Source organism: Spodoptera frugiperda, chromosome 19 (assembly GCF_023101765.2).
Source record: "Spodoptera frugiperda isolate SF20-4 chromosome 19, AGI-APGP_CSIRO_Sfru_2.0, whole genome shotgun sequence".
Taxonomy (NCBI): domain Eukaryota; kingdom Metazoa; phylum Arthropoda; class Insecta; order Lepidoptera; family Noctuidae; genus Spodoptera; species Spodoptera frugiperda.
In genome coordinates, this window is record NC_064230.1 from 6,628,363 (window position 1) to 6,652,254 (window position 23,892).

Consider the following 23,892-nt stretch of genomic DNA (forward strand, 5'->3'; position numbering starts at 1 on the left):
TAGTTGAAACTTGGTGTGATTTGATCGCGATATAAATAAGTACACAAATAACTTTCGATGCATGCTCGCAGATATTAATACATATCGACTCAACTGTGCCGCATCATTTAGTCAATTACATTGCTGTACTCATTTTACTATTATTTACATACAGCTGTTGTTTAGACTAGACATCAGAATGTTGTAAACATTAATTTGTACACAAACAGTATTTTCTTAGTTTTCATTCTTTATAGGAAGCGGCGCGCGGCGTGCGGCTGAAACTGATTGATATAAGTGTGTTTACATACAAAGTAACCGACAGACAAGTGATATAGTAGCGGCAATATAATTAAGTGTCTATTTGTTAGTAGGCCAGTCGATAGCGCGAAGGTTGCCGACGAGCCCCGCAGGGCGCCCGGTACAGTGCACACACACACACACAGGCCCATGATGTCACTCCGCAATATAAACACAACCTTGGAATAGCAACGAAATGATTGCGTCATCGCTTTATTTTGGTCGATTTTGTCGCTTCTCGATAACACGGCCAATTTCAATATCACTCGATGTAACTTAACGTGTTACTGTTAGCAACGCTTCTTATTTCCGCCGTGTAATATGAAATATTCCCGCTCGAAGTGGACTGCTATTTGAATGAAAATAGTATTTAGTGAACAGAGAATCTCAGTGCGCGCTACAAGTGTGGAAATAATATTATAATTAAATATTAACGTGTCCAACACGTTGAGTGATACTAGTCGATATTTAGGAACAAATTAATTTAATTTAAAAAATGTAAGTACATTTTTATTTAATCTGTATTTATTATTTCAGTTCCCGCGTATTTGTTTATCTATTTCGATTTGCTCGCGAATGTAATAATTTGTAAATAAATTAATTATTATCTTGATAAATGTGTTTAGCGTTTGAAATAATAGTTCACCTACTAGATAGTGATGTCATTTATACAAATAACTCGATTACTTGTGAGATTTAACAAAAACTGACTTATGTCAGCACAATATTATATGTATGTATGTTTATTGACTTAGTTACCGGCTCATTATTTATACAGTCTATTAATACTTGGTTCATTTCTCATTCAACTTTCACGTTCCATTTTTAGTTGACATAAGTTTCTGAAAAATCCTAAATTGATCAAAATCGGTAACTTTTGCATTATCATGAATAGAACTTACTAGCTAATAGCCCGCGGCTTTATTCGCGTGGGTGACGGACTTTGTGTCTAAAAAATGAATTTTAGAAGTGAATATGAATTTTAGGGCATAACTTTGTTTTGTTTTCCAATTTTCTAAAATACAAGTAGCCTAAGTTACTTCTTAGTAGATACATCAGCTACCTGCCAATAAAAGTCCCGTCAAAATCGATCCAGTCGTTTCAGAGCCAGCCAGTCGTTTTAGCCGGAACAAACAGACCAAAGTTGTAAAAAATACTTATTATTCTGATGAAATTATCACGTCTTCATAATGCACGTAGTACAAAGCGGTTATTTCAGTACCTATTACAAACTGATACTCCAATTTTATTTATTACTGTAGATGTAGGTTAGTTACAACGCGTCGCACAGGTTACCTACTTTTTTTGTTACTACTAAGCAAGCACATACACTCAGGTGCCAACTGGGATACATGGAATAATATATTATAAGTAGTGTTTTAACTGCTGTGTAACTGTTTGATCTCTGTATATACGAGCGCGACGTGAGTTTATGAGATCACGTATGTACCTATATCTACTAACTATCTATCTATGATGTTGACGACACAATATTTCAACAATATTATGTAAATTAAATATATTTATATCGTATAGTAATGTTTACAATGTACCAATATATCCGCGTTACATCTACTACCGCGGGGATGAGCTCACCACACACACCGCAGCGACCGAATCATCGTCATCAATCGTAAACTGTTCCTCTATGATGAATTGCGATGGAAAGCAGATTATCGTCATCCCAAGATACTCATTGCTATCAAGTAATGTTGTTAGTTGTGTGAGTGAGGTTCCCGGGAGGCTCAATTACCCCCTTTTTAAATCTTCCCAATCCCCGATTCCCCAACAACCCTTATATTCCTAACCCCCAAAAGGCCACCAACACACTTATAACGCTTCTGGTGTTCCGGGTGTCCATGGACGGCGGTTATTGTTTACCCTCAGGTGATCCGTCTGCTCGTTTACCGGCTTAGGTATGCTATAAACAAAAACAATAATAATCAATTCCCTACTTACTTATTACTACTGATATTGTACATGCGAAAATTTTTATTTGTTACTTCTTCACGTTAAAACGGCTCAAGGGATTGAGATGACGAATAGGGGTTGATTCTGGTCTGGAATAACTCATAGACTACTTTTTATCCCACGGGAAAGCGGTTGAAATGCGAAAGTAATTCTGCCTAGAAGACTAGTAAAAATAAGTAGAGCATGTATTGGACGTTTGGTACATAACATCTACATATAGTTTGGTACAATCGAAAGGACATGGCTCTCCCACGAGATGTACGATGTATCTCGAGAAAGCAGATTATGTCTCTGCCTCTACCCGCCGTGTAAGGCAACAATACAGTATGTAGCTACCCACACACTGCACACACACACACACACATGTAGGTAGATGTAGGCACAGTAAGCGCACGGTGCAGACGGCGAGGTCGACACACGATTCCATCGGCGAAGTAAATATACTGAAGATTTAAATGCTCATGCAATGTCCACAGTCGCAGACATTATAAACAAAATAATGCAAGATACGTTGATCTCCTCAAACTAGCGTCACACTTTTATTAACTTAAATAAAACCACCTCGTTCCATGTCCTGTTAAAACAATATATTTACCAGAAATGTCCAACAACGCTTTTACTAGTAGTTAGTTTATCACCAAAACGCTAACGTCATGTTGCTCGAACCACCGACCGACCAGTGCTTCAATGCGACGCGTCATACACACGGGTCTGGTGCTGGTCGGGCGGTGAGCTACCCTTGCTCACCGTCCACAGGCCCGTACTTATGGTGGCCGGAGATCGTCCTGCGATCCCCGACGCCCGGAGTGTCTCTCGCGACGGCTGGGCGTTCATTCCCTCACGCACCCCGCTAGCTACAAAGGCTGCTATGAAGAAGTAGGTTTAAATTAATTTTACTATCCCAATAACATTTGACGGGGTGAGCCCTGCAACAGGCGTCTAGCTTTTTGTCGACTATGGCGTGTGGGATACTTACGTTAGTAAAACCTCCCCGGTGGCTATGCCTGCTTCGGTCTTCTTAATAGACCAACCGCGAAGCGTGCCGGAGCCCTCATGGCCTGTTACAGTACAGAACTTCTTGGTGAGATCTGAGTCTCCCATGAACCTCAGTGTGCACGTCAGGACATGACCACTGTACTCCATCTTCCCTGAGGTCACTAGTTGGACGGCTAGATTCGCTCTGAGCACCCGTGGCCCCAAAGAAAAGACAATTCGAATAGGTAACTTAGAAACATAATGCCTGTCTAAACCGTGTAGATACGGACAAATATATGTATAAATGAAGTTTTGGTGGAAAATCCTTCACATATACATACACACATAGCTCACGTGCAGCAATACATATATACATATACATATATATGTAGGTATATACAGCAGTATGACGTCACAGTCTCACATGGAGTGAGTGACCGATACGCGCGGCCTTGTGTGCGTGTGTGTTTACACATGTGTTATGTATCTGTTGTGTATGTGTTGTATTATATACATACTTCCTAGTCGGTGTGTGCACTTACTGTTACACCTGTATAATACTACAGTCTACTATGTGCAATTCAATTATTTGAAGGATTCTTGTTCCTAACGTGATATATTTTATCATACATACACATAATAGGTTTATAAACCGCCTCGTTGGTCGAGTGGACAAGGAGTCTCGGGTTCGATTCCCGGGTCGGACAAAGAATTACTAAGCTTTTGTCGGTTTTTCGAAAATTTCTCAGAAGTAGCACGAAGTTTGGAATTGTGTCACCCCCTATTACATGGGACTTATAACACAAATGGTGAAAAGTTTGTGAAAACATTGTATAGCGACATTAGGTTCCGTAATGTGTACTTCTGCCTACCCTCTTCGGGGATAAAATTGCGTGACGATACGAATAATATACTTCTCACCACATTTCAAGTTCCACCGTAAACATATGAAAATGTACTGAAGTCACACGTTTATTTCCATCGATTACGTGATTAATGCAAATTCACTACATTCGGCAACCATTGGCTCTACTTGGCAATATGTGACGCAGTGTAAGTTTCTACTGAAACATGTAAACGTATCGACAGACGACACGGGTGACATAATTACCATAATTTATGTAAATCAAGTAACACCTCGGTCTGTGTTGTGGACATGAGAAAAAGACTTACTTTAAGTGTGGGAGAGCCATGCTTTGGCACGAATGGGCTGGCTCGACCGGAGTGATACCACGGCCGAGCAGAAAACCGGCGTAAAACAACGCTTGCGTTGTGTTTCGTTGTGTGAGTGAGGTTACCGGAAGCCCAATTCCCCACTTCCCAATCTTCCCAATCCCCGATACCCGAACAACAACCCTTAAATTCCTAACTCCCAAAAAGACGGCAACGCACTTGTAACGCCTCTGGTGTTTCAAGTGTTCATGGGCGGCGGCGATTGCTTACCATCAGGTGATCCGTCTGCTCGATTACTGAGTTACCGTTTACGTGTTTCATAAAAAAAAACTTACGCCCGAATACTCAAACGCTACTCAATTTTAAGTTGTACTTAAATAGCGTGCTATCTCTGTCATTTTATAAAGAATTGATAGCGACAGAACTACATTTGAGAGCGTCTTAAAATTGAGTAGCGTTTGAGTATTCGGGCATTAAGTTTTTAACTTAAGTTCGGGCGCGCCATGTTTGCGCGGTGACGTCACTCGGCGTTAACTTGGAACTAATTTTATGGAAATGATTGAAACGTGATGTAATGTTTGAATAAAAAACGTATTATTATACAAATAGGCATGCTCTTACCTCAATATATTAGACTAATCTATTATAAAGGTACTCCTTGCCGGAGTCTGTGTTTCCTGATGGGTATAACCTGGGTGTCTTCAAGGCCCGAGTGAATAGGTTGCTTATGGGCAGACGTGCTCCACCGTAGGCCGCATCATCACTTACCATCAGGCGAGATAGCGGCCAAACGTCGGCCCATTTAACATAAAAAAAGGTTCACTTATCACTTTTCAAGTGTGGGCTCCCCATGGTTCGGCACTGCTGGGCCGGCTCGACCGGAGTGATACCACGGCCGAGCAGAAAACCGACGTGAAACAACCACAGCGTTGTGGAAGTGAGGGCACTGGAGGCCCAATTACTTCCCAATCCCCGATTCCCCAAACAACCCTTAAATTCGTAACCCCTAAAAGGCCGGCAACGCACTTGTAACGCCTCTGGTGTCTATGGGCGGCGGCGATTGCTTACCATCAGGTGATCTATCTGCGTCACGTGTATAAATTCGTTTGTCACGCATTCTAATGTCATCATGAGTAGCGATCACGATCATAGTTACCTACTATAACTTCTGTTACTGCCATGATACTAAAAAAAAGAAATATTCTTGCACACAGTACGAGACTAGCCACAAACCATAGTTATACCAAGGCCATAAGGCAGAAGTAGGTGGTGTTTAGTCAGTAAGAGTCTGACACTCACTCGCCCCATCCGGCCAGGGTAAAAGGATGATGAATGATTTTCCATCTATAACTATACTTCTATACTAATACTTATATAATACTAGCAAATCCGGCGAACTCCGTTTCGCCACAAATGATTTTCCATGTTTTCCTGCTTTTCTCTTGATATTTTCCTGAATTTTCTTTGCTATAAACCTCACGGAGCCCAAGATCTTTCCAACGAATGTAAAACCGTGGAAATCGGTTCGTGCGTTCTGGGGTTATAGCGTCAGGAAGGAAAACCCGACTTATTTTTATATTATAGATTATAAAGCTAAAGAGTTTGTTTGAACGCACTAATCTCCAGAACTACTGGTCCGATTTCAATAATTCTTTTTGTGTTGAATAGTGCATTTATCGAGAAAGGCTATAGGTTATAAAACATCACGCTATGACCAATAGGAACCGAGCAGAGCGGGTGAAACCGCGCGGAAGTAGCTAGTCCTCTATAAAAGGGGGGATTTACTTGTCCAGATGTCTACCATCCGTTCCCAAGACACTGTTCATCTTCAACTTGTCATAAATCAACTGATTAAATGTAAATTTGAATACATTACACATATTTAATAGTTTTAAAAGTAAATAGAATGAGTAGCTATTATATACTCAATACCTACTAGTAGATGATGTCATATACTAAATAACTAGTAGGTACGAGTATAAGTAGTGTGGAAGTATCGTACACTTGACCTAAAGAGCGGTAGGTATGTAGAGGACATTAAACGATACTAGCGCCACTTCCTGGGAAACTATGTCGTTGTTTGTACTAATCTCTGCCAACGGATTCGCTCATATCTATACTTTAATTAATTATCTATACTAATATTATAAAACTGAAGAGTTTGTTTGTTTTTTAGCTAATATGAATAGATTCTTTCACATGCTATATCCAACTACGTAATATCAGAAAGGTGTCGAGGAAAATAAAACATCCGAAAGTGATCACGGTATATTGGCGACTGAATATTACATCACTGCGGCGCAGCCGCACGCTGTAAGTTACACATACATATATACTTAATTTTATACTCATGTCCAAAGTACAATGTGTGTGTGCGTAGCCTACAGTTTGTTTGTTCGTTTGTTTGTTTAAACGCGCTTATCTCCGGAACTACTGGTCCGATTTCATAATTCTTCTTGTGTTGTATAGTGCATTTATCAAGGAAGGTTAAAAGCTATAAAACGACCCGCTATGACCAATAGGAGTCAAGTAGAGCGGGTAAAATCGCGCGGAGGTAGCTAGTGTTTTATAGTTATAATAATGAATGAATTTAAGAGAGCGCTGCTGCACGGTCTCTGTCTAATGTCTCCTATTCAAGTTAAGTGTGGGCTCACCATGCTTCGGCACTGCTGTGTCGGCTCGACCGGAGTGATACCACGGCCTCACAGAAAACCGACGTAAAACAACACTTGCATTGTGTTTCGTTGTGTGAGTGAGGTTACAGGAGGCCCAATTACTCACCTGTCCAATGTTCCCAATGACCGATTCCCCAACAACCCTTTTTTTTTTTTTTTTTTTATTCCTAATCCCAAAAGTCAGGTAGCGTGAATGCACTTGTGACACTTCTGGTGTTTCGGGTGTCCATGGGCGGCGGCGATTGCTTACCATCAGGTTATCCGTATCTACCCGCAAGAAGAGTAAGGGTGATGATATTAATAGAGCTGATGTACCGTTACAGAGCCATGGGTAAGGACGAGAAAGAAGACTCAGGGTTTGGATTCAAGGACCGGGCGAAGGCGCTGGAGACTCTGCGCCTGCTGGAGGCGCACGACGCCAACTACCGGCGCCTCACCGTGCGCGGGCTGCTCGGCCGCGCCAAGCGGGTGCTCTCCAGTGAGTAGCTGACGCAATCATCGTTCATCATCAGCACAGGCCGCTTCTCGCTCGGAGGAGGAATGAGCGTTAATCACCACGCTTGCTCAATGCGGATTGCTAGGGGTGTCTCAATAATCCTAGAAAACCATTTTTAACGGGAAAATGTCTCATTGCTACTTGCCAAATTTCCAACCCTCTGACACTCCCTCTCGCATCACCCAAGGCGAGAGAAGTAATTGGATGATGTGCCCCCCTCCAAAAAAAAAAACTGAGACAAAACCCCTCCACCATATCCCATCGTCAATTCCAAAATCTTGAAATCCTCGAAAAGCTCCCAATGCATTAGTAACTATTCTGGCTAGTGTAGCGGATGTCCAATGGCGGCAGCAATCGCTGATTGGTTACATAGTTACAATAATCTCACACTCACTCCTCCCCACTCCACCTTGCAGTGACGAAGGCAGAAGACAAAATAAAGAACATCAAGGAGGCGATGGAAGTATTCGAGCAGTGGCTGGCGGACCTCGACGCCAGCAAGAAGACTGACAAGCCAGACAAGAAGGACGGCAAGAAGGAAGAGAAGAAAGAACAGAAGAGTGGCAGCGGTGAGGTGAGGGACACCAAGTGATTGTATGACTACATAACCATGAATATAAATTTTACCAACGAATGGAATCTGGATTTTAATGTCATTACAATTAATTCATGAAATTAAATTTGGCTGGCGTTGGCGCAGTGGTTGTTCAACTGGCTGCTGTGTAGCATACATATTGCGAGTTTGAGAAGAAAACAGATAATTTTTAATAAAAAAAAAATACAGCTTACTCACGTAAATATTATAATAATATTATGGTCCGAAGCTCTACTAGTATCAAGTCACAGAAGGACTCTTTATCATTAACAGCTTGCGTAGACGCAACAACGGTACCGCGCGCGTCTCGAAACTGGTAGAGCTTTTCTCCATTAATTTAAGTGAGTAAACCGTGATTTTTTTAGTTAATTTAGCATGTCTCACTATAGTTATTTTATGTAGAAATAGATTTTTTTTTATATGACAACAAATATATAGTTGTTACACGTTTATGACTGCACGGTTAGTGCCGTGGCTGGGCAACTGGCTGCCGCGCAACGGGTAGCGGGTTCGATTCCCGCACGGAGCAACTCTTTGTGCGATCCATAAATTGTTGTTCCGGGTCTGGGTGTCATTACGGGTCGAATTGTTCACAATACTTGTAAAGACCCCCATGATACAGGAGACACTCCCAGTATGGCACCACGAACGGTTTGTTCAAAACAAACCCTTGTATTGCAGAGCTCGTCAGCATCAGACGTGGAGATAGAGGACAAGAAGAGCGAGAAGAGTGAGAAGAAGGATCTACCGGCGGAGACAGTCCCGGGGCTGGGGTTCAAGGACCGCGCGGCAGCTGAGGGCACGCTGCGGGAGCTGGAGGGCCGGGACCCTGACTACCAGCGGCTCGCCGTCAAGGGACTGATTGGGCGCGCCAAGAGGGTGCTCACTTGTAAGTACCAGTACACGCACTGTGATGGGAGTATTTCGGGATATTGATTTAAAGAACACTGTTTTACTTTAGACCTAATTTCATGGCCAATTTATTACCTTCCCTTTATTTATTCGTTAAGAGGTACATGTTAAAAAACTTATAAACTAGTGTACAGTCCGACAAAACTATATATGGCCGATTACATTCTCTTTGGAGAGTGAGAGTGAGAGTAGAGAGAGAGAGCGCAGGCAGCGTGGTTCGGTGGTCAGTGTTACCACTAAGATATCCCTCATCATTACATATCATATCAACATAAACACATGCTATGCTAGAAGTACTGTGTGAGAGTCATGATACGGCACGAATGGGCCGGCAAACTGTGCCGGTAACGCACTTATACGCCTTTGCTGTTTCGGGTATCGACGAGCGGCGGCGATTGCATACCATCAGGTGATCCTCTTGGTCGTTTACCGGCTTGAACCATAAAAAATTCCAAATACACACAATGCTAGAGTAACCTATGCCAGAATATGAAGTAATTAGCACGAAGCATATCACCTCAAGTCTTTTCATGAGGTGTTTTCTGTTCTACAGCGAAAGAATGGAATTCTTTTCCAGAGTCTCTGATTTGTGTACCGCGAAGCCTACCTGGACATCTTCAAAATCCGAGTGATTAAGTTGCTTATACTATAGAAGCATCATCGTCATCCCCACCACCATATTGCCATGACCAGCCACTAACCCCCCCCCCTACATGTTGCAGGCACCCGCGACGAGACGAAGATCTCGAACATCAAGGAGGCGATGGCCATCTTCGAGAAGTTCCTGGACGACTTCGAGTCCTTACACCTGAGCAGACAGAACAACGCGTACCTCGCGCTGGGACACGTGCGGACGGCGGCGCGGCGAGCCGGGGACAACGTCACACCACTACAGGTACGTGTCACCTGGTGGGAGACTGCAGGGGCCTTAGTCGCAGAGCGAGAGGGACGGAGCTATGTAGGTTGTATAGCTCCGTCCCTCTCGCACTGCTCAGTGATCGACCATTCTGACACAATTGTAATAGCAGACTAAGGCCCCTGATTGTAAAAGAGTAACCCACGGAGTTTCTTGCTCATCCTTCTCCATAGGAATCTACACTTTGGAACGAGCAAATAGACCAACTAGAGGATTGACCGACAGACAGACAGACTAACATTTTGTTTTAATATTGTAATTTTTGCCTTTACGTTCAAAACTGCTTTCCCGGTCTATTTGAAATGAATAATATAGACTTGCATAGGTCACTTATATGGATGCGAAAATTCGGTGATTGAAGATGGAAGAACGATTAAGATTCCGGTCACCTCACGAATTAAAAGAGGGTGACACTTTACAGTCCACTGCTCGACCATGAACCTCTTCTGTTAAAAGAAGATCAGCAATCTCCACACTTGGTGTGCATGTTGAAGGGCGCAGATTAAAGGTTTCAGGTTTACCTAAGAGTACTGCTGCCTGATCTATGACATTAGTCGGGGAAGAGATAGGATGGTGATAATGAAATGGATGCTATTATTTCAGAAATCCTTCATAGCGGCGTACAGCAGCGTGTCGGGCGAGTACAAGCGCCTGCGCAGCGTGCGCGCGGACGGCGAGGACACCACCTGGGACATCGTCCGGAACAGAGAGCTGAAGACTCTTAAGGAGAAGGTAGTGACGTCATCATATTTGGTACCGCACAAGTAGATCGCTGCTCGACCAGACCACCAGAGGCGAGACTATAAGGTGTTCTCAAATCATCTGCCACGATTATAATGGGAGGTAATGTTGTGCGGAGGACCAAGGGGGAGGCCTTTGTTCAGCAGTGGACGCCTCTCGGCTGATGATGATGATTGTAATGTTCAAACACAACACTACCTCCCATTAAAGCCGTGGCAGATACTTTTAGAACACCTTATACATGGCTCAGAGCAGGGGAGTAGAGTAGTGTTTAGTCAATAAGAGTCTGACACTGTGTCTCGCCTCATCCAGGGCAGGAGGTGTCATTTGTATAATTTTCTTACATAAAAAAGTGCAGTCCTTTTTTATAAAATAAGCCGTTAATCGAGCTGACGGATCTCCTGATGGTAAGCAATCGCCGCCGCCCATGGACACTTGAATCACCAGAGCCTTTTGGGGGTTTGGAATTTAAGGGTTGTTGGGGAATCGGGGATTGGAAAGGGGGTAATTGGGCCTCCGGTAACCTCACTCACACAACAAAACACAACGCAAGCGTTGTTTCGAGAATCGAAAGAAGTGAAAGAATCGGGGATTGGGAAGGGTAATTGGGCCGAAACACAGCGCAAGCGTTGTTTCACGTCGGTGTACTGCTCGGCCGTGGTATCACTCCGGTCGAGTCGGCCCAGCAGTGCCGAAGCATGGCTCTCCCACACTTACCATTTCAATTCTTCGAGATGTTCCCCGTACACACACTCACGGCACGTAATGCCGCTATACAATGTACACCCACTGTTCACCATTTGTGTTATAAGTCCCATGTAATAGGGGGTGAGCCTATTGCCATATACTGGACACAATTCCAGACTCCGTGCTACTACCGCGAAATTTTTCGAAAATCCGAAAATAGCCCAGTAATACTTTCGAACCCGAGACCCCTTGTTCGGCAGTCGAACTTGCGACCACTCGACTAACGAGTCAGTCATATTCCCCGTCTGAATAATATTATAATGGATACTTACGACTTGACACTTGACACTTTGGCAATGCGTAGAGATGTAGCTTTGTTGTGCATTTTCTATCGCTTATACCACGGGGAGTGCTCTGAGGAATTGTTTGGTCTTATACCTGCCGCTTCTTTTCGCCATCGACCCACACGACAGCATTTCCATCCCCACCATATAGATGGTTGGCAGGCCACAACTGTGCGCTTCTCGCGCAACTTTCTGCCTCGCACAGCAAAACTGTGGAATGAGCTGTCGTCGGCGGTATTTCCGAACCGATACGACCTTCAAACCTTCAAGAAAAGAGCATACTCCTTTTTAAAAAAAGGCCGGCAACGCACCTGTGACTCCTCTGGTGTTGCGGGTGTCCATGGGCGGCGCTGATCGCTTACCATCAGGTGACTTGTTTGCTCGTTTGCCTCCTATTCCATAAAAAAAAAACTTACTTAAAATTCTTCACCGTTTGTCTCGCAGCACGCAGAAGCGAAGCTGTTCAATGACAAGGATGAGCCGACGGCGGAGCACCTGCAGATGTTGCTGTGGGCATACTCGCCCGAGCCGGCCCGGGTCAAGAAGTACCTGCCGGAGACTAAAGAGGACAAGGGGGACAAGGAGGACAGGGAGGACAGGAAGCGGAGGAGCAGCGCGCGGGAGGACGACTCGCCCTCCAAGCGGAGTAAACAATAACTCGTGATTGTTCGTGCATTTATTTTTATTCAATAAACATTCGTTTTACATACGCGGTCTGTTTTTATTTTTGCTTGTTTTTATTTTTACTATCTCATAACATGAGCACCTTTGTGGGATAGTTGCTTTTTTGCCCCACACTAGGATTTTCTCCTGTGTCGTGAGTGCGTGTACAAACATACAAGTTCACATACACATGACACACAGACCCGAAACAACAATTTGTAGATCACACAAAGAGTTGCTCTGTGCGGGAATCGAACCCGCTTCACGTTGCGCGGAAGCCGGTTACCCAGCCATTGCGCCAACCGTGCACTGAAAACCTATCACAACTATAGATTTATTCTACTAGTAATTTAAATTAATATTATGTAGATGTGTTATCAAACATTTTTTGTTTTGTTTCTTGGAAAAATATTATTGTACTACTAACGCCATCTCTATTTCTTTATCCGTAACATTATATTAATAATTGTGATAAACATTACAAATTGTTCCTAAACGAATCAATTACTGTCAAAGTGACGTTTGGACATTTAATCTGTGGTTACTGCTCTGTCAAACATGCGATGGATGTGTAGATGTTACGGTAAATCTGATTAATCGAAAATTTCTAAACGTAACGTATAATGTCAAAGTGACAATTGACATTTGTATATTGAATCTGTAGTCACTGTCACTTATCTGTCAAAACAACAATGTATGAATCACGGCTAGGTACAGTAAGTATTGGTATGTCGCAGTATATTGCAGTAACACAGTGCGGGAGACAGGGACGAGTGAACGAATATTAATGAAATATAAATAAAGAGTGAGTAAGTCAAACAAGACCAGTTGCACTTGTCATTTATTTATTTATTAATACACCATTTTTGGGATAACCTGTTGAGTGTTGTTTGAACATGATAAAGTTAGAATGAAAAGTTTGTTTATTGACTTATCCACAAATTACCGATAGATGGCTTACCTACGTATCATCACTACGTAACGGTAGATAAGATTACTGTAAAACAATAATATTTTATTTATAACCTACTATTGATCGTCAATATTGACTCATTAATCACATAGGTACCCGCGATTTTTTATGAATCGTTAATGATTGCGCAGACGAAGTACTCTGGGGCCTACTCTGGGGGAAAAACGAAGTTTCGGACGAAACTTGGCAGATTGCATACTACAATTCTATTTATTACGATCTTTTGTGAACAAAAATGAACGAATGAAATGAAGATAAATAAAAAGGTTTTGATATGAAATTAAAAATAAAACGTTATTTCAAGTAATTCTATTAGTAAATCAATAAAACCTACGGCCGAAGATTAAACGAAACTTCGCATTCGAGAACCGGAGTAGGCCCCCTGGATCGACTGGGTTGAAGCTGAAGGAGTTTTTGAGTTTTATGACAAAACATTTTTTTATGTTATAAGCCGGTAAACGAACACACGGATCACCTGACGGTAAGCAATCGACACCCTAAACATCAGAGGCGTCACAAGTGCGTTGCCGGCCTTTTGGAAGTTAGGAATTTAAGGGTTATTGAGACATCAGGAATTGGGAAAATTAGGAAGGGATTATTTGGGCCTCCGGTAACGTCATTCGCACAAAGAAACATTGTTTCGAACACGAACGCGTTGTTTCACGTCGGTTTTCGTGAGGCCGTGGTATCACTAATCAAGTTCTAGATCCCAATGCCCGGAGCTGCAGACTACCTAGCGGGTTACCGGGGCTCCGGCTCGAAAAGCAGGAGTAGGAACGTGGTGTTTAGTCAGTAAGAGTCTGACACTCCTTCTCGCCTTGCTTAAGGCGGGAGAATTAGTTATTGGTTTTTTTTTTTTTTTAAACGTTGCCCCACATTAGGATTTTCTCCTGTGTCGTGGGTGCGTTTACAAACATACAAAGTTCACATGCACATGACACCCCCTGGATGGAGGATGACTTTTCCCCTCAAAAAAAAAATTAAAAAAGATCCATGATGGTATGACGAGTTTTTGAAGCGCGTGCGAAACTCAACGCGTCGCCCGACGTTCGGGTGGCGAACTACCCGCGTCCGTCTACAGACTCGCGTTTACGGTGGTTACCCCATTACTTATTCTTGGACAGTACTATCTCACAGGTTGCAGCTACTAAGACACTACTTTTTTCGTACATCGCCCACAGGCGTAGTGTCACATAATGCAAAATGTAAAATAATGTAGTGACAGTACAAAAGTCGTAATTATACCTGTGGTGACAGTACAACATTCTTTACAAAAGTATGAAAAATCCGTCGTTGTGTGGCGTACTGATTTTATGGAACTAAAAACTGATACGTCGACAGGCGTACTGTTGTATCACTTTTAGCTATCTAGACTCCTGTGGATGTTACTGTCCACGAACGTGTTTGATTGGGGATTTCAAACCGCTACTTGTAGTAACTTGTTCACTCACTACGTACCGCGGCCGCACACAGACAAGTCGTGACGTGCTCCGGCCGCCATGTTTATATATCGGCGCCGGCTGTATACTGTACAGTACTGTAGTGCCGCCGCGACACACGCCCGCGCCGCGCGACACTCGCAAAGTCAAAGTCAAAGTCATTTATTTCAAATAGACCAGGAAGGCACTTTTGAACGTCAAAGCAAATATAATAATATTAATAACGTCTGTCTGTCGGTCAGTCCTCTAGTTGCTCTATTTGCTCGTTCCAAAGTGTAGTAAATATATTATCATATCGGATTTGTTCTTGCTATAGATAAGCTGTTGGCAATACTTCCGTAGCTCGTTCAATATAAAGTGAGTTGGTGTGACTGTTGTGTCGGTGACGTGCGTCTAGTGTGGCGTGATGGTATGGTGAATTTTACCGCACGGTTGGCGCGGTAATGCGGGTTCGATTCCCGCACGGAGCAACTATTTGTGTGATCCATAAATTGTTGTTTCGGGTCTGGGTGTCATGTGAATTTGTATGTTTGTAAACGCACCCACGACACAGGAGAAAATCTTAGGGCGGCGCAACGTTTTTTTTTAAAAAAAAAAGAAACTGAAACTAAACCTAACTATACTGATATTGCTGAGTAACATAGAGTATGTACGTATGTACAGTCCCTGTTCAGTCTCGGGTAGCTATCACGTTTAAGTTGCTTTTCTACCAGAGATATGCTATGCTACGTTGCTCTGGATGCGTTTGACTTCCACCAATTACATTTATTGGTACATATAGCTTAGCACTGGTGGAAACGTCAGCGAAGATGTTTTTATATGGAAAGATGCGTGCTATGGATGGCTTCCCTACTATCGATACATCGCATCTTCCTCGTGCAGCTACTTTGCGGCGGCGCATCTTCATTTCACAGCTTACTCGCACAGCTACATAGCTTAGTATCAGTGGAAACGGTCACATAGTTTCTCAGCTTAGCTATTACATCTTAGTATCGCATATCATAGCTACATAGCACATCTCTGGTAGGGAAGCACTCTTAAAATGCTGTGTATTATTATGTGACAGTCCACTGCTGGACTACGAGCCTCCTCTACATAAGAGGGTTTGCCATAATCTCCGCAGGCAGGCGGGTTGGAGATCGCAGTGTAAAAGGTTCAGGTTTATCAGAGAGCGCTGCTGCACGGTCTCTGTCTAATGTATAGTGTCTGTCAGTCAGAGGTGACAATATGGATGATGACTGGGTCAAAAATAAATTATTACAACTTTTCAATACAATAAAATATTCAAAAATAATCACACTCTCATTCATAGATTTGATGAACTACTTAATTTTCGATTTTTTCTAGATACATAAATTTCTAGAATTAAGTCTGCTGTTTGACGTCAAAATCTAATGACGACGTCATAATAGAGTATTTCATACAAAGTTCATAGAAAATATCGTTTTTGACGTTTCGAAAAAAGTATTGAATTTGACTAGTAGGAAACTAGCCTATTGTACGCTTGTTTTTTTATGAAACACGCCGGTAATCGAGCAGACGTATTACCTGATGGTAAGCAATCGCCGCCGCCCATAGACACTTGAAACACCAGAGGCTTTACAAGTGCGTTACCGGCTTTTTGGGAGTTAGGAATTTAAGGGTAGTTGTTCGGGAATCGGGAATGGGGAAGATTGGGAAGGGGGAATTGGGCCTCCGGTAACCTCACTCACACAACGAAACACAACGCTGTGGTTGTTTCACGTCGGTTTTCTGCTCGGCCGTGGTACCACTCCGGTCGAGCCGGCTCATTCGTGCCGAAGCATGGCTCCCCTACACTTACTGCCACACTCAGAGTCATTTAATGGTTACCTAAACCATCCCTTAGCAATCGTTTTCGATACAAAATCGTAACTAAAGACTAGTTTAAGTTATCATTAAATGTCTCTGAGTGCGGCAGTTAATAACACAAACAACACTTTGTGTGATTGCAGAGCTGACCACAGACATGGCGAGCGAGCCGACACTCCCGCCGAAGACGGTGCCGGGCCTGGGGTTCAAGAATGCGGCGGCTGCACAGCGCACGCTGCGGGCGCTGCGAGGCAGGGACCCGTTCTACCAGCGCATGGTGCTCAGCGGCCTCATGTCCACTGCCAAGCAGGTGCTGCGCCGTGAGTGAACCAGTACCTACTAGACTACTACCATGCAACAAGCGTGTTGTTCGATCCTTGACACTTGAAGAAAATTAGCTTGATTTGTGTAATAATACAATCTTTATATATATAATTCTTCTCTACGTGTGTATGTCACTGAACTTCTCTTAAACGACTGGATCGATTTTGATGATTTTTTTTGTGTGTGTTCAAGGGGATCTGAGAATGGTTTACATTCACAATTTTGTCCGCTTGACAATGTTTTTTTAATTAAATTTTAATTTATTTGTAGTTGTTGATTTTGGAATGTTTTACATTGGATCCGACAGACGGCGCTACCATCGCAGTGTCAAATATTAATGACGTTAGATATTGTCATAACATTTGAATGACAATTTTCATCAAAAAGGTCCAGAATGTTTTAGCTTATTAAAAAAAGTTTAAAATTTTCAAATTAAAGACGTGTAGACAGGACAACGTCTGTCGGGTCCGCTAGTTTTCCTATAATATTATTCAGGCCATCTACAGACTCGCGGTTACAGTGGTTACTCCTTTAGGGGCCATCCAATAATTACGTCACACGTTAAGGGGGACGGAGGGGGTCGACGAAGTGTGACATTGTGTGACAAGAGGGTGGGAGGGGTCTTAAATTTCGTGACGTCACATTTCAATTATTATAATCTTTTACTTAAAAAATGTTTTTTAATTTAAATATGTAAAACAAATTTTGGAACTGCTGTTTTAATTAAATAATTATTTCTAGATGTAAAATTATAAAATGTGACGTCACACTAGGGACAGACATTCAGATCAAACAAAGAACTGGCTCGTTTGAAGGTGGTTAAAAATTAGCTTTACTTCAGAACAGTTTGCTTGACCTCAGAAAAGTGACGTTGACTCCATATAAGTGACCTCGACACAAGAAGGGAGACCTTGACATATGAAGAGTGACCTTGACATAAGAAGGATGATCTTGACATAAGGAGGGTGACCTTGACTTCTTTGAAAGCCATTCATGCTTGTATAATAAATTCATAACGTTACCTTCCAGAGACCCGCAAGGACAGGAAGAAGGCGAACATCCTGGCGGCGCTGGCCGTGTTCGACAAGTTCCTGGAGGACTTCCACTCGCGGCGCGCCATCAAGCAGAACTGCCCGTACCTCCCGCTCGACTCAGTTCGGAGGGCGGAGGAACTCGCGGGCGACAACGTTACTGAGCAACAGGTGAGAGGGAGAGGGTGTAAGCGACAAGGGAGAATGGGCGGGTGATTAAAAGAGAGAGAGTGATATAGCAAGAGGGAGAGTAGAAGAAAACTAGAGAAGAGGAGACAACTAAGACAGGAAAAGACAACATCACTGAACAACAGGTGAGAGGGAGTGTTACAGTCACAGGGGGAGAGTGATGAGTAACAGTAGAGCGAGAGGGGACAAGGGGGTGAAGGTACAGGGCAAAGGAAAGACTGTCAGAAGTGGAGTGAAATAGAGGGGAGGGATGGGTGGATGAATAGGAGAGATGGAAATTGGGAGCAGGGGAGAGAGAAAAAGGCAACCTTTACGAATTATCACTCGCACGAAGCGCTTCGCTTCAAGCTTCCTTGTGCGAACTGCTAGGGAGTGGAACTCCTTGCCGGAGTCTGTGTTTCCTGATGGGTATAACCTGGGTGTCTTCAAAGCCCGAGTGAATAGGTTGCTTATGGGCAGACGTGCTCCACCGTAGGCCGCATCATCACTTACCATCAGGCGAGATAGCGGCCAAACGTCGGCCCATTTAACATAAAAAATATATATATGTATATATACAAATAGTTGCTAATTGCCAGTTCCATTAATGTGAGTTGTGTTCTGTTGTAGAAAGCGTTCATAGCGGCGTACAGCAGCGTGCGCGGCGAGTACCAGCGCCTGCGCAACGTGCGCGCGCAGCACGAGGACTCCACCTGGGACATCGTCCGGAACAGAGAGCTCAAGCCTCTAAAAAGGAAGGTAATTGTCTTGGTTCCTTTTTTTGAGGGGGAAAATCATCCAATGACTTCTCCCGCCTTGGGCAAAGCGAGAGGGAGTCTCAGACTCTTACTGACTAAAAACCACCCCGTTCCTTCTCCTGCTTCGAGTTGGAGCCCCGATAAACTCAGTAGCCAGTCTGCAGCTACAGATCAAGCATCAGCCCTACTGGGCCCAAAGGAATATACGGAATACTTGAATTGGAATACGGGGAAATCACTCTATGGCTTCTCATACCTTGGGCGAGGCGAGAGGGAGTGTCAGACTCTTACTGACTAAAAACCACCCCGTTCCTTCTCCTGCTTTTCGAGCCGGAGCTTCGGTAACCCGCTAGGTAGTCCGCAGCTCCGGTTGGTTCATGTCTAGTCGGAGACTGGAGCATCGCCATGGAAGTAACTAAAGAGTCGCCTGTATTGGCCGCGGCTGGCTGATTACATAGTTGACTATTACCCAGACATTCTTTAAATCAGATGGGGCCCAGTAGGGCTGATGCCTGATCCGGAGCTGCGGACTACCTAGCGGGTTTACCGGGGCTCCGGCTCGAAAAGCAGGAGAAGGAACCGGGTGGTTTTTAGTCAGTAAGAGTCTGACACTCCCTCTCGCCTCACCCAAGGCGGGAGAAGTCATTGGATGATTTTCCCCACTCAAAAAAAAAAAAAAAAAAAGACATTCTTTTTATGGGAAGAATATCATCACATGCCTCCGCCCACCCTGTAGGAGACGAGGAGTTTCAGCCGTTTACTGACTAAGAACTACCCCGTACTGCCTCGTTGGCCGAGTGGTTGCAAGTGCGACTGCCGGGCAAGGGGTCTCGGGTTCGATTCCCGGGTCGGGCGAAGTATTACTGGGCTTTTTCGAAAATTTTCAGTGGTAACACGGAGTCTGGAAGTCTCACCACCTATTACATGGGACTTACAACATAAATTGTGAAACGTGGGTGTACATTGGCATTATGTGCCATAATGTGCACCTCTGCCTACCCCTTCGAGGATTAAAGGCGTGACGTTATAAATTACCCCGTAGTAACGTCTGCTTTGAGCTGAAGCCCTAACTCCGATGACATGTACTTGCAGCTCGCCCGCGCGGACCTCTTCGATGAAGATGGAGAGCTTACAGAGGAGCACGTAGAGATGATCCTCTGGGCGTACTCTCCCGACCGCAGGGCACTCTCGGAGTACTTCCGCACGCCCAGGGAGCTGAGAGAGAGACGGAGGGAGATTGAGAACGAGGCACAGGTGGTGGGCAGCGACACGGACGAGCAGAGCGACGGAGAGAGGCGCAGCAAGAGAAGTAAGGAGTTATCTATACTAATATTATAAAGCTGAAGAGTTTGTTTGTTTGTCTGAACACGCTAATCTCCAGAACTACTGGTCCGATTTGAATAATTCTTTTTGTGTTGAATAGTGCATTTATCGAGGAAGGCTATAGGCTATAAAACACCACGCTATGACCAATAGGAGCCGAGCAGAGCGGGTGAAACCGCGCGGAAGTAGCTAGTGCACTATACAACACAAAAAGAATTAATCAAATCGGAACAGTAGTCCCGGAGATTAGCGCGTTCAAACAAATAATCAAACAAACTCTTCAGCTTTATAATATTAGTATAGATAGATAATCTTTAACAAATTGCAGCCACTACGAAGGCGATATCCAAGGTGAAGGAAGCCATCGCGAGCCTGGAGAGGTCCCTGCATCAGCTGAAGGCGCGCGCTGCGATCAGATCCAGCCCGTACCTGCCGCTCGATGCCGTCCGGAGGGCGGAGCAACTGGCGGGGGACAACATTACTGAACAACAGGTGAGGGAGAGGGAGATATATGTAGAGAAAGAGAGGGGGAACATGTATTGTACACTGGTTTCACCGTGCAGGCGTGCTACTGCAGGTGACAGAGAAGGGAATAATTGACTGCACGGTTGGTGTGGTGGCTGGCCAACTGGCTGCCACGCAACGGGTAGCGGATTCGATTCCCGCACGGAGCAACTCTCTGTGCGATCCACAAATTGTCGTTTCGGGTCTGAGTGTCATGTGCAATGTGTATGTGAACTTGTATGTTTGTAAACGCACCCACGACACAGGAAAAAATCCTAGTGTGGGGCAACGTTTTTTAAAAAAAAATATGAAAGGGATACATATAAATTTTTTTCTTCTCCTCTAATAATATCTTCTGATATATTTCGTTGCGGGATCCAAGACAGTCATTCATGTCCCTGGGACGTTGGACTTCAGTGTTCCGGTGTTTTCACGGTTGTATCTACTGTAGATCCTGGTGTACAGGAGTTGCAGCGGTATGGGAGGTTGTGGCGGGCTTGTCCGAAAATAAAATACCGTAAAACGGGGTGAATAGAAACAAATCAGGGGTGAATAGGAACAACATTTTGTTGTGTTTTCACGTAATTTAGAACTGTTTACACCATTTTATTAATTCATTATTAAAACCAAAAATGCTCTATTAAAACCAAAAACATGAAAACAAACTAATAATCCTAATAAAAAAAAATTCTATTCACCCCCTGAGTTTCTATTCACCCCATTTTACCGTTACATTACTACCTATAATATCTAGTGATTGTACACACATCACCTCTCGATACATTGACACAGGAAACTGTTTGTTTTGGTTCAGAAAGCGTTTGTAGCGGCGTACAGCGCAGCGGGGGGTGATCGCAGGGGGCTGGGCAACATGCGCGCGCACGGCGAAGATTACACCTGGGAATATGTCAGGAACCGGGAACTCTCGCTGCTCAGGGACAAGGTGACCATCCAAATACTCATACTAGCTACTTCCGTGCGGTTTCACCCGCTCTGCTCGGTTCCTATTAATCGTAGCGTGATGTTTTATAGCCTATAACCTTCCTCGATAAATGCGCTATCCAACACAAAAAGAATTATTTAAATCGGACCAGTAGTTCCTGAGAAACAAACAAACAATCAAACAAACAAACTCTTTAGCTTTATAATATTAGTATAGATTATAAAGCTGAAGAGTTTGTTTGTTTGTTTGAACGCGCTAATCTCCGGAACTACTATTCCGATTTGAATAATTATTTTTGTGTTGAATAGTGCATTTATCTAGGAAGGCTATAGGCTATAAAACATCACGCTATGACCAATAGGAGCCAAGCAGAGCAGGTGAAACCGCGCGGAAGTAGCTAGTGTTATATAATGTTACAATAAGTTCAGACCACCAGATGGGGCCCAGTAGGGCAGATACCTGATCCGGAGTGGCGGACTACCTAACGTGTTACCGGGGCTCCGGCTCGAAAAGCAGCAGTAGGAACGGGGTGGTTTATAGTCAGTAAGAGTCTGACACTCCCTCTCGCCTCGCCCAAGGCGGGAGAAGACAGTGGACGATTTCCCGCCCTAAAAAAAGGGTAGAATAAGGTGACTGCACGGTGGCTGAGCAACGTGTAGCGGGTTCGATTCCCGCACGAAGCAACTCTTTGTGTGATCCACAAATTCTTGTTTCGGGTCTGGGTGTCATGTGCATATATTATGAACTGGTTTTTTTAATGGAATAGTTGGCAAACGAGCAAACGAGTCACCTGATGGTAGGCAATCAGCACCGCACTTGGACACCCGCAACACCAGAGGAGTCACAGGTGCGTTGCCGGCCTTTTAAAATGGTGTATGCACTTTTCGTGAAGGTTTGAAGGTCGGTGCGGAAATACCGCAGACGATGTTCACTTGTATGTTTGTAAACGCACCCACGACACAGGAGAAAATCCTAGAGTGGGGCAACGTCATACATGAAAATAGAAAGAAGAAAAATTACTGAAAGGATGGATAAAAGCAGATTTACGAAAGAAGTATACAAGGCGAATATGAGTGGGACCGTCGGTAGAGGGCGCCCCAGACGGACATATAGCGACCAGATCGGCGATATATTAAAGAAGGCCCAAATTAAAAGTACCTTTAACCGACGAGCATGCATGAAAAGACTGATGACTGTTGATGAAGCGAAAGAAGTGTGTAAGAACCGTGGCAATTGGCGTTCCATTGTCTCTGCCTACCCCCATGGGAGACAGGCGTGAGGTTATGTATGTATATATGTAAAAATTACTGAACATGATTCTAATTTATACCTCTGCCCTCCAGTACGCAGACGCGAGGCTGTTCACAGCGGACCGCGCGCCCACGCCGGAACACATGGAAATGTTGCTCTGGGCGTACTCGCCCAAGCCCAAACGAGTCGCGAAGCTATTACTGGCCAAGAAGAAGGGAGAGAAAGAGAGTGAGAGTCACACTAATGATAAAAGTGAGAGTGACAAGAGTAGCAAGAGAAAGCAGAGTAGTAAGAGACAAACCAGCAGCGAGAATGACGAGGGTGATGGAATGCTACGACGCAGCAAGAGAATTAAAAAATAAGTAGGTAATAGTTATTGCAAAGTGATTGTTAATGTATTATAATAATATTTTTTATATAATAAATATTTTATTTTAGTTAAATATTTTTAATCGTTGTTTTATTTATTGATAACTAGCGACCCGCCCCTGCTTCGCATGGGTGCACTGGTATAATATTATGCATGTATTACACATAGGTACATGTCAACTTTCCTCTTGAATCACTCTATCTATTAAAAAAAACCGCATCAAAATCCGTTGCGTAATTTTAAAAATTTAAGCATACAAAGGGACATAGGGACAGAGAAAGCGACTTTGTTTTATACTATGTAGTGATTACCAAACAGTATTAGGCTGCCTGTCCACCAGAGCGGTGCGATGTAGCGGAGCGGTGAAACGGACAAATACTAACCAATAAGCAGTGCCGGCGTGGCCCAGGACGACAAATTCTGGGGGCGTCAAAAAATTAAAAACTACTACTAACACTTGATAATGCTTCCCTCAAGTGGGCGCCACAATATTTTCGCCCGGGGTGTCAGTGGCCCTCACGCCGGCACTACCAATAAGATTGCACAAAATC

General features: G+C 43.8%; 2 protein-coding genes across 2 annotated transcripts in view; both read left to right on the forward strand.

The window, feature by feature from the left end:
- Window positions 1–23,892, forward strand: part of LOC118280932 (igLON family member 5-like) — a 251,111-nt gene that overhangs the window by 191,168 nt on the left and 36,051 nt on the right. The gene's annotated exons all lie outside the window — the stretch shown is intronic.
- Window positions 419–23,423, forward strand: LOC118281004 (uncharacterized). The gene is made up of 14 exons (XM_050700653.1): window positions 419–777; window positions 7,397–7,551; window positions 7,986–8,143; window positions 8,846–9,053; window positions 9,799–9,971; window positions 10,596–10,724; window positions 12,209–12,413; window positions 16,813–16,989; window positions 18,023–18,195; window positions 18,823–18,951; window positions 20,043–20,259; window positions 20,602–20,765; window positions 21,592–21,720; window positions 23,064–23,423. The coding sequence occupies exons 2-14, from the start codon at window positions 7,401–7,403 to the stop codon at window positions 23,331–23,333; spliced, it is 2,283 nt and encodes a 760-aa protein (XP_050556610.1). The 5' UTR covers window positions 419–777; window positions 7,397–7,400; the 3' UTR covers window positions 23,334–23,423.